This window comes from Scylla paramamosain, chromosome 45, assembly GCF_035594125.1.
Source record: "Scylla paramamosain isolate STU-SP2022 chromosome 45, ASM3559412v1, whole genome shotgun sequence".
NCBI lineage: Eukaryota > Metazoa > Arthropoda > Malacostraca > Decapoda > Portunidae > Scylla > Scylla paramamosain.
This window is the reverse complement of record NC_087195.1, coordinates 9,462,752-9,483,117: the sequence shown is the minus strand read 5'-3', so window position 1 is coordinate 9,483,117 and position 20,366 is coordinate 9,462,752. Positions and strand designations below refer to the sequence as shown.

Here is a 20,366-nt window from a genome sequence, read left to right as displayed (position 1 = left end):
TCCTCTTCTAAACCTCATCTTCTTTTCCTCACTGAAACTCAGGTGTCTGAGGCAACTGACAGTAGCCCCTTTTCTGTTCCCTCCTACTTACTCTATTCTCATTTTCGATCCAAAGCTGGATGCTGCGTTTATGTGCGCAATGACTTAACCTGCTCTCGTGCCCACGCTCTTGAATCTTCTGAGTTTTCCACCATCTGGCTACGACTACAGAGTCACTCTCATACTAGATTTATCTGTGCTGTATACCTCTCACCTAACTCCTCTGACTATAAGAAATTCTTTGACTACTTAACCTCCAAAGTGGAGCACATTCTGACCCTCTTCCCTTTTGCAGAGATCTCCATTCTTGGAGACTTCAATGTTCACCACCAGGTTTGGCTTTCCTCTCCCTTCACTGACCATCTTGGTGAACTAGCCTACAACTTTGCTATCCTCCATGACCTAGAGCAATTGGTGCAACACCCTACTCGTATTCCTGACCGTCTTGGAGATACGCCCAACATTCTTGACCTTTTCCTGACCTCTCATTCTTCTGCTTATGCTGTCGCCCTTTCTTCTCTGTTGGGCTCCTCCGATCACAATCTCATAACTTTATCTTGTCCTATCACTCCAATCCCTCCTCAGGATCCCCCTAAGCGAAGGTGCCTCTGGCGTTTTGCCTCTGCTAGTTCGGGGGACCTGAGGAGGTATTTTGCTGATTTTCCTTGGAATGACTACTGCTTCCGTGTCAGAGACCCGTCTTTGTGTGCTGAGCGCATAACAGAGGTGATAGTGTCTGGCATGGAGGCATACATTCCTCACTCTTTTTCTCATCCTAAACCTTCTAAACCTTGGTTTAACACAGCTTGTTCTCGTGCTATACATGATAGAGAGGTGGCCCACAAAAGGTACTTAAGCCTTCCATCACCAGAATCTCATGCACTTTATATTTCTGCCCGGAACCATGCCAAGTCTGTTCTCCAACTAGCCAAAAACTCCTTCATTAACAGAAAATGTCAAAACCTTTCAAGATCTAACTCCTCTCGTGATTTCTGGCATCTAGCCAAAAATATCTCCAATAACTTTGCTTCTTCTTCTTTCCCTCCTCTATTTCAACCAGATGGCACCACTGCTATCACATCTATTTCTAAAGCTGAACTCTTTGCTCAAACCTTTGCTAAAAATTCTACCTTGGACGATTCTGGGCTTGTTCCTCCCTCTCCTCCCCTCTGACTACTTCATGCCACCTATTAAAATTCTTTGCAATGATGTTTTCCATGCCCTCGCTGGCCTAAACCCTCGGAATGCTTATGGACCTGATGGGGTCCCTCCTATTGTTCTCCGAAACTGTGCCTCCGTGCTTGCACCTTGCCTAGTCAAACTCTTTCAGCTCTGTCGGTCAACATCTACCTTTCCTTCTTGCTGGAAGTTTGCCTACATTCAACCTGTCCCTAAAAAAGGTGACCGTTCTAATCCCTCAAACTACCGTCCTATTTGCTTTAATTTCCTGCCTATCTAAAGTTTTTGAATCTATCCTCAACAGGAAGATTCTTAAACATCTATCACTTCACAACCTTCTATCTGATCGGCAGTATGGGTTCCGTCAAGGCCGCTCGACTGGTGATCTTCTGGCTTTCCTTACTGAGTCTTGGCCATCCTCTTTTAGAGATTTTGGTGAAACTTTTGCTGTTGCCTTGGACATATCAAAAGCTTTTGTTAGAGTCTGGCACAAAGCTTTGATTTCCAAACTACCCTCCTACGGTTTCTATCCTTCTCTCTGTAACTTCATCTTTCCTTTCTGACCGTTCTATTGCTGCTGTGGTAGACGGTCACTGTTCTTCTCCTAAATCTATTAACAGTGGTGTTCCTCAGGGTTCTGTCCTGTCACCCACTCTCTTCTTATTATTCATTAATGATCTTCTAAACCAAACTTCTTGTCCTGTCCACTCCTACGCTGATGAAACCACCCTTCATTTTTCCACGTCTTTTCATAGACGTCCAACCCTTCAGGAGGTAAACATATCACGCAGGGAAACCACATAACGCGTGACTTCTGATCTTTTCTAAAATTTCTGATTGGGGCAGAGTAAACTTGGTATTGTTCAATGCCTCAAAAACTCAATTACTCCATCTATCAACTCGACACAACCTTCCAGACAACTATCCCCTCTTCTGCAATGACACTCAACTGTCCCCCTCTTCTACACTGAACATCCTCGGTCTGTCCTTTACTTATAATCTGAAGTGGAAACTTCACATCTCATCTCTAGGTAAAACAGCTTCTATGAAGTTAGGTGTTCTGAGACGTCTCCGCCAGTTTTTCTCACACCCCCAGCTGCTAACTCTGTACAAGGGCGTTATCCGTCCATGTATGGAGTATGCTTCACATGTCTGGGGGGGTTCCACTCATACTGCTCTTCTAAACAGGGTGGAATCAAAAGCTTTTCGTCTCATCGACTCCTCTCCTCTAACTGTCTTCAGCCTCTCTCTCACCGCCGCAATATTGCATATCTAGCTGTCTTCTACCGCTATTTTCATGCTAACTGCTCTTCTGATCTTGCTAACTGCATGCCTCCCCTCCTTCCGCGGCCTCGCTGCACAAGACTTTCTTCTTTCTCTCACCTCTATTCTGTCCACCTCTCTAACGCAAGAGCTAACCAGTATTCTCAGTCATTCATCCCTTTCTCTGGTAAACTCTGGAACTCCCTGCCTGCTTCTGTATTTCCACCTTCCTATGACTTGAATTCCTTCAAGAGGGAGGTTTCAAGACACTTATCCATCAATTTTTTGACCACTGCTTTGACCCTTTTATAGGAATGGCATTTCAGTGGGTATTTTTTTTTTATTAGATTTTTGTTGCCCTTGGCCAGTGTCCTTCCTACATAAAAAAAAAAAAAAAATAATCATGACATCTTGCTCACAACTTGGTGAGCAAGATGTCAGCTTTTAAATATGTTAATTTTTTCGTCTGACTAATCATTCTTTTCATCATGATCATCTTCATTGAATTATCTTCTATATCGCTATCCGTAATGTTCTTCAGCAATTTAGTTTCCCTTGTTTCACCTTCAAGCTCTTCTGTAACAATCATTTCTCTGTGTAGTGGTGTGAGTTCTTTAGATTTTTGTATTTAATCTGTAGGTAGTGTTTGATATCCCTTGTGCTAACATACCTTATCTTCACACTATCCCACTGATCGTTGTCTGTTCATCCTTGGCTACCAAGCAATATAACATCTATTGTAGACTCTTTCACTCGTTTAGTAGTCATCTCCTGACGAAATCATTGTATTAAACTTCCTTTTCTCATGCAATATAAAGAACTGTCGAGGATACATTTAATTATTTTTCATGTGAATCTTTATACTTCCACATTATTCACAATATAGTGTGCCATGTATTCGTGTACTGCGTTTATTTGTAACATCTCAGTTCCCCCAACTCCACAGTTATATATTTATTATTTTTTTCTTTGTGGCATGCAATCAACTTTTCTTTTGCATTTTCAATAGATTGTCTGTGGCTTTGCTGTTTTATTTTCTTTGTGGCCTTCATGTTTTCTTTTCTTTTCGGCTTTAATATTTTATTTTCTTTGTGGTTTTGATTTCTCTTTATGGTTTTAATATTTTCTTTTCTTCGTGGTTACAATATATTTTTTTCTCTGTTATTTGTGGTTACGATACATTTTTCCTTGTTCTTTGTCATCACAATACATTTTTTCTTTGATCTTTATGGTTACATTACATTTTTTTTCTTTGTTCGTTGTGGTTTCAATATATTTTTTTTCTGTTCTTTGTGGTTACAATACATTTTTCCTTGTTCTTTGTCATTACAATGCATTTTTTGTTCTTTGTGTTTACAATATTTTTTCTTTTTTCTTTATGGTTACATTGATTTTTTTCTTTGCTCTTTGTGGGCCACTTCTACGTAATTACAAATCTTTGAGAATGTATTCGCTCAAGCTTTTCCATATCTAGGTACTTGTCGAAACAAAGCATCTGGGCCGTCCTCCATCCTTCTGAATCGACTGATCCCCAGTCAGGATTTCCTTTCCCCTTAAAAAAAAAAAAAAAATCCTTTCTTCTTTCTCCTTTCCTCTCTGAACAAAAAATGACACCTAGATGGAATAACTTATAGGCTACCTAGGCCCCTAGGCCTGCAGGAACTGTGCAAGTTCGCTAGGTACAAGCTGGCCGTATACAAGGGTCATTTATCATAATGTGACGCGTAAATTTCAGAGAACTATGTAATGCAGTTATATTTCGCAACATTCAACTTTATTTAACTCAACTTGTGCATACTCACCATTAAGTTAATTACTTCGGTAAGCCACATATGCATTTTTTACGTACCTCATATTTGATTATCATAATTATCCTCTTCAGTATTTTATATTTTTTATCCTCACCTCATATCCTTCTCAACTTCAGTTCTATATATCGATTACATATCGATTATTCTTAATAGTAATTTCAATATATCTTCATCGATCTGTCTTGCACAGTTCTCTACGTATAATAATTTCATTGGTTTCAAAATATCATTCGGTCAACTACATACCGTATTACATTTTGTTGTTCAACAGATTTTTTTTTTCTCTTTCCATTATACATCTCACATCTCCACCATATACTTTCTTTTTTCTTCAACCAGTCATTCATATATTTCTTTTTTGTACTTTAACTTCAACATTTCCCAGTCTACTCATTTCACCATATCTTCATGCATTGATCGATATTTCACTATACACGTAATTACCAATATACTTCCTTCATCACTTCATGCATGCATCAATTTATATTTCAGGGTAGTCGCAATTACCATTATACTCATTTTACTCTTTCTTTACTATTTCAGTATACTTGCAATTACCAATATTTTACTCTTTCTCCACTATTTCATTATGCTCACAGCTATTGTTATACTCATTTTACTCTTTCTTCACTATTTCAGTATACTCACAATTACCAATATACTCATTTCAATGAGTATATTGGTAATTTCATTCATCACTCTATATTTAAACAAACAATATTCATAATTATCAATATTTCTTCATGCATCAATATATATTTCAATACACTCACAATCATCAATATTCACATTTCACCATTTCTTCATGCACCAAACCATATTTCATTATACTCATAGTTATCAAGATACTCATTTCATTTTTGCTTCATGCATCAATTTGTATCCTCAATATACTACTTTTCACTATATCTTTATACATCAGTTTATATTCTCAATATACTCATTTCACTATATCTTTATATATCAATCTATATTCTCATCATGCTCATTTCACTATATCTTTATACATCAATCTATATTCTCATTATACTCACTTAACTATATACATCAATCTATATTCTCAATATTCTCATTTCACCGTATATTCATCTCACTATATTTTCATGCACCAATTTACATTCTTAATATACTCATTTTACATTATATATATATATATATATATATATATATATATATATATATATATATATATATATATATATATATATATATATATATATATATATATATATATATATATATATATATATATATATATTCATTTCTCCATATCTTCATGCATCAGTGTATATTTTCATACTCACATTATTTATAATTTATTCATCTCACTATTTCTTTATACATCAGTCCATATTTCTCAATAATCCTTTTCATCTATACACCATGCATCAGTCTATTTTCAATAGCCTTTTTTTTCCATATATATCATGCATTAATCTATATTTTTCAATAATTATTTTCATATATATCATACATCAGTCTATTTTTTCTTTGAATTTCATGTCAAATCTTTCCATCATATTCCATTATTAATGCTCATCCATATATGATAATCTTGCTACAATATCACGTATTTTTTTTTGCCCGAGAATGTACTTCACCTTGATGTCAGCTTCAGCCATCATTGTCATTTTGATGTACTACATTTTCCATCTAAATGTAGACACTACCCACTAAAGGAGTCTCTAGCTTCGTGAAAACAACTTGTTACCCAACACAGCATTCTATTTATTGAAATTGTTATTAATAGCAAGGAAGGAGAGGGCTTTCTCATTCGTGCACTAGTCTGCTTCAGCATTATGCTCTTACATTATTCACACACTTCTGTTTTCAGTTTATCAAACAACACGAATTTTGTAGAGCATCATTATAGTATTAAATTATCTAGGACTCTGACCAATGTCTTAACTTATCAAGATGCCCTTCCATAATCTCTTCCCTTTTGCAGAGATCTCCATTCTTGGAGACTTCAATGTTCACCACCAGCTTTGGCTTTCCTCTCCCTTCCCTGACCATCCCGGTGAACTAGCTTTCATCTTTGCTATCCTCCAAGATCTAGAGCAATTGGTGCAACACCCTATTCGTATTCCTGACCATCTTGGAGATACGCCCAACATTCTTGACCTTTTTCCTGACCTCAAATCCTTCTGCCTATGCTGTCACCCTCTTTTCTCCGTTGCGTTCCTCCGATCACAATCTTATACCTGTATCTTGTCCTATCGCTCCAGTCCCTCCTCAGGATCCCGCTAAGCGGAGGTACCTCTGGCATTTTGCCTCTGCTAGTTGGGGGGTTGGGGGCCGAGGAGGTATTTTGCTGAATTTCCTTGGAATGACTACGGCTTCCGTGTCAGAGACCTGCCTTTGTGTGCCTAGCGCATAACAGAGGTGATAGTGTCTGGCATGGAGGCGTACATTTCTCACTCTTTTTCTCGACTTAGACCTTCCAAACCCTGGTTTAACACAGCCTGTTCCCGTGCATACATGATAGAGGTGGCCCACAAAAGGTACTGAAGCCTTAGAACCTCATGCACTTTATATTTCTGCCCAGAACCATGCCAAGTCTTTTCTCCAACTAGCCAAAAACTCCTTCATTAATAGAAAGTGACAAAATATTTAAAGATCTAACTCCCCTCGTGACTTCTGGCTTCTGCCCAAAAATATCTCCAATAGCTTTGCTTCTTCTTCTTTCCCTCCTTTATTTCAACCAGATGGCACCACTACTATCACATCTATCTCTAAAGCTGAACTCTTCGCTCAAACCTTTGCTAAAAACTCTTCTACCTTGGACGATTCTGGGCTTGTTCCTCCCTCTCCTCCACCCTCTGACTACTTCATACTACCTATTAAAATTCTTTGCAATGATGTTTTCTATGCCTTCGCTGACCTAAACCCTTTGGAAGGCTTATGGACCTGATGGGGTCCGTCCTGTTGTTCTCCGAAACTGTGCCTCCGTGCTTGCACCTTGCCTAGTCAAACTCTTTCAACTCTGTCAACATCTACCTTTCCTTCTTGCTGAAAGTTTGTCTACATGTAACCTGTTCCTAAAAAGGGTGACCGTTCTAATCCTTCAAACTACCGTCCTATTGCTTTAATTTCCTGCTTATCTAAAGTTTTTTAATCTATTCTCAACAGGAAGATTCTTAAACATTTATCACTTCACAGCCTTCTATCTGATCGCCAGTATGGGTTCCGTCAAGGCCGCTCGACTGGTGATCTTCTGGCTTTCATTACTGAGTCTTGGTCATCCTCTTTTAGAGATTTTGGTGAAACTTTTCTTGTTGCCTTGGACATATCAAAAGCTTTTCAAAGACTCTGGCACAAAGCTTTGATTTCCAAACTACCCTCCTACGGCTTCTATCCTTCTCTGTGTAACTTCATCTTAAGTTTCCTTTCTGACCGTTCTATTGCTGCTGTGGTAGACGGCCACTGTTCTCCTAAATCTATTAACAGTGGTGTTCCTCAGGGTTCTGTCCTGTCATCCGCTCTTTTCTTATTATTCATCAATGACTTTGTAAACCAAACTTCTTGTCCTATCCACTCCTACGCTGATGATACCACCCTGCACTTTTCCACGTCTTTTCATAGACGTCCAACACTTCAGAAAGTAAACATATCACGCAGGGAAGCCAGAGAACGCCTGACTTCTGATCTTTCTAAAATTTCTGATTGGGGCAGAGCAAACTTGGTATTGTTCGATGCCTCAAAAATTCAATTCCTCCATCAATCAACTCGACACAACCTTCCAGACAATTATCCCCTCTTCCTCATTGACACTCAACTGTCCCCCTCTTCTACACTGAACATCCTCGGTCTGTCCTTTACATATAATCTGAGCTTGAAACTTCACATCTTATCTCTAGTTAAAGTAGCTTCTGTGTAGTTTGGCGTTTTGAGACGTCTCCGCCACTCCAGGCTGCTATCTCTATACAAGGGCCTTATCCGTCCACATAATTATGAAGTATGCTTCACATGTCAGGGAGGGGTTCCACTCATACCGCTCTTCTAGACAGGGTGGATTCAAAAGCTTTTCGGCTCATCAGCTTCTCTCCTCTAACTGACTGTCTTCAGCCTCTCTCTCATCGCCGCAATGTTGCATCTCTAGCTGTCTTCTACCGCTATTTTCATGCTAACTACTCTTCTGATCTTGCTAACTGCATGCCTCCCCTCCTCCCGCGGCCTCGCCGCCGAGGACTTTCTTCTTTCTCTCACCCCTATTCTGCCCACCTCTCTAATGCAAGACTTAACCAATATTCTCAATCCATCCTCAATTCATCCCTTTCTCTGGTAAACTCTGGAACTCCCTGCCTGCTTCTGTATTTCCACCTTCCTATGACTTGAATTCCTTCAAAAGGGAGGTTTGAAGACATTTATCCTTCAATTTTTTAACCATTTCCTGGGACTGGCATCTCAGTAGGCTTTTTTTTTTTTTTTTTTTTGTTCCCCTAGGCCAATGTCCCTGCTACATAAAAAAAAAAAAAAAAAAAAAACTTCATAATCCTCAAGTCTTTATCGCCGAATTTATTGTGTATTTATTTTGGAGTGCGAGCTACATAAGCTGCAAAAAGTTGTTCCAATGCCTCACTCTCAACTACTCTAACATAAACAATTCTCGCCATTTATTGGAATCTAATTCTCACACTGTGAACTCACGCTTACGTTAGCTTTTAAGACGTCTTCATCATTATCTCTTTATTATTTTGAAAGCCTATTGCTCCCCTCGTTATATCATTTAAACATTTTTTTTTTTATCACACATCACATCGTAATTTACAAGAAGGTAGATCAGCATGCTATCATCTTTTAATACAGTCACTTGTTGTTTACCACTTTTCTGAAAATACTTTTATGATTTCACATGATTAACATCTATTCGCCTTTCCATACTTTTTTTTTTTTTTTTACCATATGCTTGAATTCTCCTCTTTACTCAGTTTACCAACAATTAAATTCTTCTCTTTACTCAATTTACCAACAATTTTTTTAAATTTATCTAATAACACAAGTAGAAGCTGTAGTGGTAACTTGAACTATCTCATCAGACTCGCATTTCGTTACTGAGTCGGGGTCTAGCCAACAACCCTTCTGTTGCATGAGCTAGCACTGTTCCAACCGTGTTATCCTACTTGATGACCTCTAACAATATTTTACATCAACCTCAATATCCTAATTCTCCCCCTTTATCTTTCTTACTACATGGCTGAGCGTTTTCTTAATGCTTGACTTAAAAAAAAAAAAAAAAGATCTTCTGCCCTCACTCCTAACATTTTCTTTTATTTCTAGTCGCCTTATCAACTCAGTCTACTTATGGCTTATTTAGGCCTGGAGATCACATATACGTTTACACGTTTATTGCGGGTTTCAACATAACTCTCGTTAACCTATATAATTCACATATTTCTTGCATTACATCCTTCAGTAACCATTGCCACTATCGATTTTCTAAATATCAAGCAACGGTAATTTTCATATACCATCAATTTCCCCAAATCAAGTACTCACATCGCCTGTGAGGACAACTCTTTTCTAGCGTTTTTTTTAATCATGATGATACAAGCTTGCATCATCCTTCAGAAATTTTCAACATTATTTCAGTCACACGCTTCTGTATCAAAGCTACTGTTCATTTTTCGGCCTCCATTAAATTTATCGCCTTCCCGCACTTGCTTCTCTCTGTAAATTTCTGCTTAATAAAATCGTCTCCTTTACGTCTCTGAACAACTAATTTTTCGGCATCAAACAGAATCTGCCATTTGTAGGATAAGGTGTTTTATAATGAAATTTTATCCTTACCATCTTCTCCTGTACAGCTCTCTAGCACATGTATTCCCTGCCGTGGCTCAATCTACAAGTAACTACTAATGTATCACTACCGTCTAGAAGTCAACTCTATTCCCAATTTTATACCAATTACGATGACAACACCTATGACATGCTGCACATTTTTATTGTCTTGAAATGTGTGTTTCCTTGTATGGTTCTGCTTCACCAGTTTGTTTGTATGCCGCTGGTGAAACAAGTAACTGATGACCATTACAAGAGGCAATAATTCCCTTATCACATCAGCAATATAACTCTCCAAACATATTTCTAGACGCTTTTTTTTTTTTTTTTAATCGGAGCAGGATGGTTTAAGCTGTCAAGTAAGTTAACCATAAAGTATATGGGAATGAGAACTTGTATCGATGACAATTTGCAAGCAACACAGATGCAGAATGAATAACTTAACTGATTTTTATCATGAATTTTTCTTTTGTATTCAAAATTTCTCACTAATTATTTCAGTATAACACTAAATTTCGCAGACGACTCAACAAGTAAGTGCAACCTCCACTGCAACAAATCATTACAACTCATGTCACTTTCGCCACATCCTATTCTTGCCATATCCTAAATTTTCCAATATCAATCTGATAATATATATCTTTGCAATGTCTGCATGCAATATTATCTTTGCAACAATTTTTTGCAATATAAATCCCACCGCTGCCACCAGTGTCGTGCTTCTACGTTGCACGATCTTGTTGCGTCCGTGATCTATAAGACTGGCTTTTGTGGTTTCATGGGAACGTTTTATTTATTTATTTATTTATTTTTTTTTTTTTTAGTTTTTACTTTATTTGCATTATTTGCATATATTTACACTAAGATGATCATATACGACTTCCAACGAAAAACTACGAAAATTGTTTCAATACTTCAATACTTCGATCATACAGTTCATTTTCCTATAACTTCCAATAAGGTTCATTTTCGAGTATCTATAAAATATTCTCTCATACTTTGATCATACGGTTAATTTTCCTATACTTTCCGTAAGGTCCACTTTCAAGTATGTGTGTGTGTCTGTCTGTCTGGTGTGTGTGTGTGTGTGTGTGTGTGTGTGTGTGTGTGTGTGTGTGTGTGTGTGTGTGTTAAAGAATAAAATTACATTACAAACTTAGAATAATGTAGAAGCAGCTATTTATGTCAAATAGGCGTTACAGGGACCTATAAATGATGCGTACCGTACATGTAAATCATATAATGGATATTTACACTCATAATGGTGTGTATTGTTTTCAGAACATAAGTTAATGAAAGGCAAATTACGACACATACTGCAGCATCATCCAGTGACGTCTCAAGTTGATGATAAGGGAAGCTGCAAAGCCTTCAGGACTTGTGTAAAACACTCTTCTCCACTTATTACCCCCATCCATAAATTTCTTGAATTTTCTTTTAAAGCTCTTAAATGAGACTCCATTAAAAAACCTAAATAGTCTGTCTATTTTATTCTTCTACCACTGAGGTGTTTATTTATGCCACCCTTGTTATATAATTATACAACTTAAATATAGTTATCAGATTCCCTTTTAATCTATGTCTTTCACTCCTATGCTACCAATTACAGAACATGGAATGGCTAAGACTTATCCAAGATGTCCAACAGGCAGAACGCTTTGACAAAAAAAAAAAAAAGTGTGTGTGTGTGTGTGTGTGTGTGTGTGTCTGTAGAGAGAGAGAGAGAGAGAGAGAGAGAGAGAGAGAGAGAGAGAGACTGGCATTTGTTACTTATCTTGTAATGTATAACTGGGGCGTTCGCAATGGTCTGAGTTGCCGGTGTTCACCACCTGTTTTAATGGAGAGGTCGATAAAGATTTTTTTTTATTAGAATAACAATTTATTTTATTTTATTTATTTATTTACTTATTTATTTTATTTTTATTATTTATTTATTTACCTATTTATCTATTTACGTAAAATTACGTAAGTTGGTGAGTCTGAGTTTTTTCCAGACCATTGTGGATGTCCTAGTTGATACGTATGCACACTCATATTTCCTCTTGAGGTCAATAGAAATGTTTGGAATTATGAGTCCTGCATTAAAGTATAAATAAAAAATGATTTCGAACATTATATTGTTCATCAATATTAAGGAAATACGTTATATTTAATTTCCATCTCTGCCTCTCTCAGTATCCTTCGTCTGCTAGAAGGCGGGCTCATGAATCATCTGGTTTATCGCACTATGCACAACAGCTCCCACTGTCTCGGACCCATCATCCAGGATCTTTCTTCCACCAAACTACGTGCGCAGGGCCTCAAAGACTTCTATGGTGTTTTCTCCGTCTTTGCTGGGGGTAAGGCATATCATTGTTATTAACTATTTCATTAATCCTTCACTCTCGCTTGCATCCTTCTAATCTAATGGTTCTTAACCCCTAGGATACGACCCAAAGTTGGGTCGCCAAGCCATTTCAATGAGTCACCAAGGATATGTACACAATTTTTTCCCACAATATATCTATTCAAAATGTTATTAAAGTATTAATCCTGTGTATATAATTCCTAAGTCATTAACATCTAGGGCTAAGCAAATCATAGAAACATAGACAATTTAACTGAAGTGAGAAAACAAGCCACATCTACTCTTTCTTGCCTTTTAAATATTACCTTTGATATTTGAAAAATGGAGGGAAGGAGGGTGGGTTTAGGGAGGGAAGAGGAGGTGTGGAGGAAGTCGAGAACTGGGCCTGTATTAATAAAGACTCCTAGAAGTAGTCTTAGGAGCACTCCCAGAAGTGCTTTTATCTTCGACTTTGCTCCTAGAAGTTGCTCCTAAAAGCAACTTTTACTTTCAAAATGAAAATTGCCCCTAGAAGGAGAAATGCCACTAAAGTAGCGGCTATTCTAAATGTAGTTCCAGTATTTTAAATCAAATATAACAAGATGTCGATCTTTTGGTAGTAGTTTATGGTTGTGAATTAATCTTGAATATTTCTAAGTAATCCTAAACTATTTCTGATCATATTAAGACTGATATGTAATTTCCGGACGTATCGATAATTTGACGCAGCTCTTCCTGCCAGGCCAACATGGCGCTTGTCTCCTCAAGATGGATGCAGAGGATGGCAGCCGGTTCAGAAGTGAAAGAAGTTAGTGCATCTATGAAACGTAAACCTCACAGAGGAAAGAAATAAATATATAACAAAGGATAAAAATGATCAGAGAGTGACCTCCAAGCAAAAGACTGCATGGGCAGACATTGTTCCCCATTTAAATTAACCATGCATACATAAACATCATATGCATAGTACATCTCTCTCTCTCTCTCTCTCTCTCTCTCTCTCTCTCTCTCTCTCTCTCTCTCTCTCTCTCTCTCTCTCTCTCTCTCTCTCTCTCATATAATATATATATATATATATATATATATATATATATATATATATATATATATATATATATATATATATATATATATATATATATATATATATATATATATATTATATGAGAGAGAGAGAGAGAGAGAGAGAGAGAGAGAGAGAGAGAGAGAGAGAGAGATGTACTATGCATATGATGTTTATGTATGCATGGTTAATTTAAATGGGGAACAATGTCTGCCCATGCAGTCTTTTGCTTGGAGGTCACTCTCTGATCATTTTTATCCTTTGTTATATATTTATTTCTTTCCTCTGTGAGGTTTACGTTTCATCTTAATATACTCGTATATATATTAGAACAAGTTCCGAATTATAGATGAAAAAACAGGGATACACTAGACTTCCTTCTTCATTTATTACAACGTTTCACCTTCACAGAAGGCATCATTAGGCTAAAAAAAAAAAAAGATTAAAATTACAAAGACAAAAATCATGAAATATCACAATAGGGACAAGATTAAAAACAAAACCTTAACTTAATAATAACTTAATAATAACTTAATAATAATAAAAAAAAAAAAAAAATAGAAACTTTAGGCATCCCTACCAATAATGCTGTCAACAAGAGCAAAACAGTTATCAGTCTTTCAAATAGAAAACTTACCAACTCATAACTGGGCATACTTTCGCTAGGACTTTCGTATTCCCTCCCTAAATGTAAAATTAACTTCTTGTGAAACACACACACCCTTCACTCAAAAATTTCAAAATTATCATGGCGACTCCTACACCAGCCTCGGATTCCCCATCTGGGGAGGGGACAACAAATGTCCCTAGGTCGGACTGCCCTTCTGACAACGACCCTTTGTGTCTTGACACCCCCCTCAACTTTTTCATTAACTTCTACAACATTCGCGGTCTATGATCTAATTTTCAATCTGTAGAACACCATCACTCCTCTTCTAAATCTCATCTTTTCCTCACTGAAACTCAGGTGTCTGAGGCAACTGACAGTGGCCCCTTTTCTGTTCCCTCCTACTTTCTCTATCCTCATTTTCGATCCAAAGCTGGATGTTGCGTTTATGTGCGCAATGACTTAACCTGCTCTCCTGCCCACGCTCTTGAATCTTCCGAGTTTTCCACCATCTGGCTACGACTACAGAGTCAAACTAAATTTATCTGTGCTGTATACCTCTCACCTAACTCATCTGGCTATAAGAAATTCTTTGACTACTTAACTTCCAAAGTGAAGCACATTCTGACCCTCTTCCCCTTTTCAGAGATGTCCATTCTTGGAGACTTCAATGTTCACCACCAGCTTTGGCTTTCCTCTCCCTTCACTGACCATCCTGGTAAACTAGCCTTCAACTTTGCTATCCTCCATGACCTAGAGCAATTGGTGCAACACCCTACTCGTATTCTTGACCGTCTTGGAGATATGCCCAACATTCTTGACCTTTTCCTGACCTCTCATTCTTCTGCTTATGCTGTCGCCCTTTCTTCTCCGTTGGGCTCCTCCGATCACAATCTCATATCTGTATCTTGTCCTATCGCTCCAATCTCTCCTTAGGAAGTGAAGGTGCCTCTGGCGTTTTGCCTCTGCTAGTTGGGGGGGACCTCAGGAGGTATTTTGCTGATTTTCCTTGGAATGACTACTGCTTCCGTGTCAGAGACCCGTCTTTGTGTGCTGAGCGCATAACAGAGGTGATAGTGTCTGGCATGGAGGCGTACATTCCTCACTCTTTTCTCGACCTAAACCTTCCAAACCTTGGTTTAACATAGCTTGTTCTCGTGCTATACATGATAGAGAGGTGGCCCACAAATGGTACTTAAGCCTTCCATCACCAGAATGTCATGCACTTTATATTTCTGCCCGGAACCATGCCAAGTCTGTTCTCCAACTAGCCAAAAACTCCTTCATTAACAGAAAGTCCCCGCGTGACTTCTGGCATCTAGCCAAAAATATCTCTAATAACTTTGCTTCTTCTTCCTTCCCTCCTTTATTTCAACCAGATGGCACCACTGCTATCACATCTATTTCTAAAGCTGAACTCTTCGCTCAAACCTTTGCTAAAAATTCTACCTTGGACGACTCTGGGCTTGTTCCTTCCTCTCCTCCACCCTCTGAGTATTTCATGCTACCTATTAAAATTCTTCGCAATGATGTTTTCCATGCACTTGCTGGCCTAAACCCTCGGAAGGCTTATGGACCTGATGGGGTCCCTCCTATTGTTCTCCGAAACTGTGCCTCTGTGCCTGCACCTTGCCTAGTTAAACTCTTTTAGCTCTGTTTGTCAACATCTACCTTTCTATCTTGTTGTAAGTTTGCCTACATTCAGCCTGTTCCTAAAAAGGGTGACCGTTCTAATCCCTCAAACTACCGTCCTATTGCTTTAATTTCATGCCTATCTAAAGTTTTTTATTCTATCCTCAACAGGAAGATTCTTAAACATCTATCACTTCACATCGCCAGTATGGGTTCCGTTAAGGCCGCTCTACTGGTGATCTTCTGGCTTTTCTTATTGAGTCTTGCTCATCCTCTTTTAGAAATTTTGGTGAAACTTTTCTTGTTGCCTTGGACATATCAAAAGCTTTTGATAGAGTCTGGCATAAAGCTTTGATTTCCAAACTACCCTCCTACTGCTTCTATCCTTCTCTCTGTAACTTCATCGTTTCCTTTCTGACCGTTCTATTGCTGCTGTGATAGACGGTCACTGTTCTCCTAAATTTATTAACAGTGGTGTTCCTGAGGGTTCTGTCCTGTCATCCACTCACTTATTATTCATTAATGATCTTCTAAACCAAACTTCTTGTCCTATCCACTCCTACGCTGATGATACCATCCTGCACTTTTCTACGTCTTTTCATAGACGTCCAACCATTCAGGAGGTAAACATTTCACGCAGGGAAGCCACAGAACGCTTGACTTCTAATCTTTCAAAAATTTCTGATTGGGGCAGAGCAAATTTGGTTATTTTTCAATACCTCAAAAACTCAATTCCTCCATCTATCAACTCGACACAACCTTCCAGAGAACTATCCCTTCTTCTTCAACGACACTCAACTGTCCCCCTCTTCTACACCTAACATCCTCGGTCTGTCCTTTACATATAATCTGAACTGGAAACTTCACATCTCATCTCTAGCTAAAACAGCTTCTATGAAGTTAGGTGTTCTGAGACGTCTCAGCCAGTTTTTCTCACCCTCCCAGCTGCTAACTCTTTACAAGGGCCTTATCCGTCCATGCATGGAGTATGCTTCACATGTTTGGGGGGTTCCACTCATACTGCTCTTCTAGACATGGTGGAATCAAAAGCTTTTCGTCTCATCAACTCCTCTCCTGTAACTGACTGTCTTCAGCCTCTCTCTCACCGCCGCAATGTTGCATCTCTATCTGTCTTCGACCGCTATTTTCATGCTAACTGCTCTTCTGATCTTGCTAACTGCATGCCTCCCCTCCTCTCGCGGCCTCGCTGCACAAGACTTTCTTCTTTCTCTCATCCCTATTCTGTCCACCTCTCTAACGGAAGAGTTGACCAGTATTCTCAATCATTCATCCCTGTCTCTGGTAAACTAGAACTCCCTGCCTGCTTCTGTATTTCCACCTTACTATGACTTGAATTCCTTCTTGAGGGAGGTTTCAAAAGACTTATCCATCAATTTTTGACTACTGCTTTGACCCTTTTATGGGACTGGCATTTCAGTGGGCATATTTTTTTTATTTCGATTTTTGTTGCCCTTGGCCAGTGTCCCTCTTACATAAAAAAAAAAAAAAAAATTCTTGCCTTTGAACAGTTAATCAACATACTTAAATACCTGCCATATAAGCCCAAGAAAGTCTAATTAAGAACATCTCTTAAGTTGCCCACTCCTCATTCCAAGATTTCAACAGAGTTAAACGTTCTTTGCTGAAATTACCACAAGCTCTTAATGATTCAGTCGGGAATGGGACAACTGGCAGCAGTCCAAATGACTGCGGAAACCTGGCCGCGGCCTACTGGCCGCCATATGCAACTTTTTTTTTCTTTTTGACAAAAATCGATAAAATTGTTATAAAAATTATTAGAATTTCTTTATGAAGTACTTTTTGGGTAAAAAATAAGTATTATAGGTAAAAAATAATTTCATAGTTTATTTACTGATTAAGAAAACAAGATGCAATTCCAGAAATTTTATGAGCAATTTCCCTAAGATATTCATTCAACAACATTTCGACTCTCAAATGTTCTGACAATTGCTTTAATTCTTTCATCTGCTTATCTCTATTTCTTCAACTTGACAGGTAGCTCATGCCCTGCGATCAGCTACTCGTAATATAGGTCTCTTCCATGTTGGACTTTTTTTTTCAAACCATCAATAGATTTCTAAACAGTAGTATGTTGCATTCCAAATTCATTTTGCAGTCTTCGATGAGCAGCTTCTGCGTGATTGTTTGTCCTGTCTTCGTCATTTATGGAGCGTTCATGAACGTTCCACATTACCTGTGGGAAAAGTGGAGCACATCTGCCATTACCCCTTCTGTTTCTTCTGCCAACATAGTTGTCGTCAAACCAATCAAGAAGTACTTGTAATTTATCTGGTAGCTCATCAGCGATATTTTCATTTGTTTCAGTCATATATTCCACTGGTACATATGCCAGGGCACTGATCATTTTAGCTTTCAAAGCAAAATCTACATAATTATTGTATTGTCTAGAAAGTCCAAAAGATGTCAGTCTTTTATATAAATTTTGTGATTTTTGTGAAACGTAATTTATTTGGAAGTAGGGCATATAGGACTGGATGAACACATCCATGGATGACAAACACACAAACAAATGACAAAAAAGGGAGCGGTGTAATTTTGAACGTTCCATCAACAAAATTTTTTTTTTTAATTCCTTCAGTAAAGTTGTATTTCTTTGCCTTCCAAATATAATAATTCTGCATGACGCATCACCATTGTCACCTCACCAAGAAGAAAATTTTCTCATTCATAAGTTCTAAAATTACCATCAAATACCAAGTCTTCTAGGTTAGTAGGATTAGCAGGATATGCTCTGACCTCCTTACGGTGCGTAGAGCACCGTAAGTGGGCATGACTCCTTGACATGCTTGTCTCGGATTTCCTACACATTCGTTGATAACTTGATTAGTTTCTTCTACCGTTTCAGCAGTACGAGATTTTAACTTCGTGATAGCTTCTTGCTTTTCCTCTTGAGCTGCGTCGTCTGCATGTGAATGAACATTGACAAATTTGATAATTTCTCCACACTTTACATGAACCCTTGCTTTGCACTGCCGCCTCTTTTCACATCTCCAGAATTCTGTGATTTGATCAGCACGAACTCTATCAAAGATATAGAAATATCCATCGCTTGTAAACTTTACTTTCCCTCGCTGTGACAGATTTTATGATGCCATTCTCCAAGGGGTTTGAAACGAATAAAATGTAATTTTCCGTAACACTTCCCTTTATATTCGGATTCTAGTCGGGTCCGAGCTGAGTTAGGCGAGTCTGACCTGAGTGTGTCCAGGAGGATGTCCAACCTGAGTGACGCAGAAGTTGATGAATTTTTAGAAATTATTCAGAATAATTTTCTGTATCAGCATCATAGTATGGAATCATAACATCAGTAACATTATAGAACATTCTTGTGTTTCACTGACTAGGAACAAGTTAACTATTTAGACAGTGGGATGATTGTATAATGATCAAACTACATGGCGGAAAGTAACGTTTAGCATAGCATAATCCAGTTAATAAGTTAAAAGTTCTTGCGCTGAAGGGTGACTGGGGACTGACTAACAGTGTGACAGTCTAGAAGACGAAGATTCGTTTTCGAGACGCCTCACTCCTACCTAAGTATGGCGGCCAGTTGGGCTGCGGGTAGTTTCCCGCGGCCAATTGTCTTAGACCCGATTATCTCATTAAATTACTCAAAATATATGCCTCAACCCTTCGTGCTGGCTCTATCGTTCCATCTATTTGTACATCCTCTATTTTCTGAATACAAAGCCAGACTAACGCCGTGAGACAAAGAGAGAGAGGACCTCACCCTCGCGCTCAGAGGCGTCGGTTAAACGGGAGTTTTCGGAACTAATTTCCCAGGTGTCGTCGCTACTGCATGTCCCCAAGTGACAAGAGTTAAATTATTATTGTAAATACCATGTGCATAAAGATGCATAGTACATTGATTATTATGATACTTTCGAAATTCTTCATCGACTTTAAAATATCTTGTATGGATAATTTTGAGAAGTTGATAAAAACAAATAGTTTTTCGTGATTATTTAGTAATACTGTTATCAATATTTTAGATACGGAATATTACAAGTCTAAACTCTATTGATTTGGACAAAAAAAAAAAAAAACATATATATATATATATATATATATATATATATATATATATATATATATATATATATATATATATATATATATATATATATATATATATATATATATATATATATATATATATATATATATATATATATATATATAAGGGTGTAATATATAGTATGAAATCACATACTCTGTAACATCGCGATATATGGATATAGTTATTTTTGTGGCGATTTTAGTATCTCTTTCACGTAGCGGGCGACATGACAAAGTAATCGAACACCAAAACAAATATCTCTCAGAACTACTCTGGTGTCACGAAAGAGGAATACAGGAAGCCACAGGTACATGGGAGTAGTGGTATGGACACTGCAGTAGGAACTGACTGGCTGTCCAACTACTTGTCTAGGTTCAACTAAGGCGGGGCAGTCAGATGTATATTTTAGTTACATATACAGCATAACTCACTACAGGACACTCAAATTGCCTAATTTCAGTTAAAATCATTGTGTCCATGTACTAGAAAGTCGATCTATGCAATTTGTAGTTCTAAGTGGCACAAACATATTTCTTAATTTTTACTGTCGTCCGCATTAATAA

The 20,366-nt window shown here is 37.9% G+C and overlaps 1 protein-coding gene across 1 annotated transcript in view; it reads left to right on the top strand.

The window, feature by feature from the left end:
- LOC135094347 (uncharacterized) overlaps window positions 1-20,366 on the top strand; it is a 113,654-nt gene that overhangs the window by 91,384 nt on the left and 1,904 nt on the right. Inside the window, exon 9 of the mRNA XM_063994379.1 lies at window positions 12,249-12,412. Within this exon, the coding sequence (XP_063850449.1) occupies window positions 12,249-12,412 (164 nt within the window). The remainder of the gene's footprint in view (window positions 1-12,248; window positions 12,413-20,366) is intronic.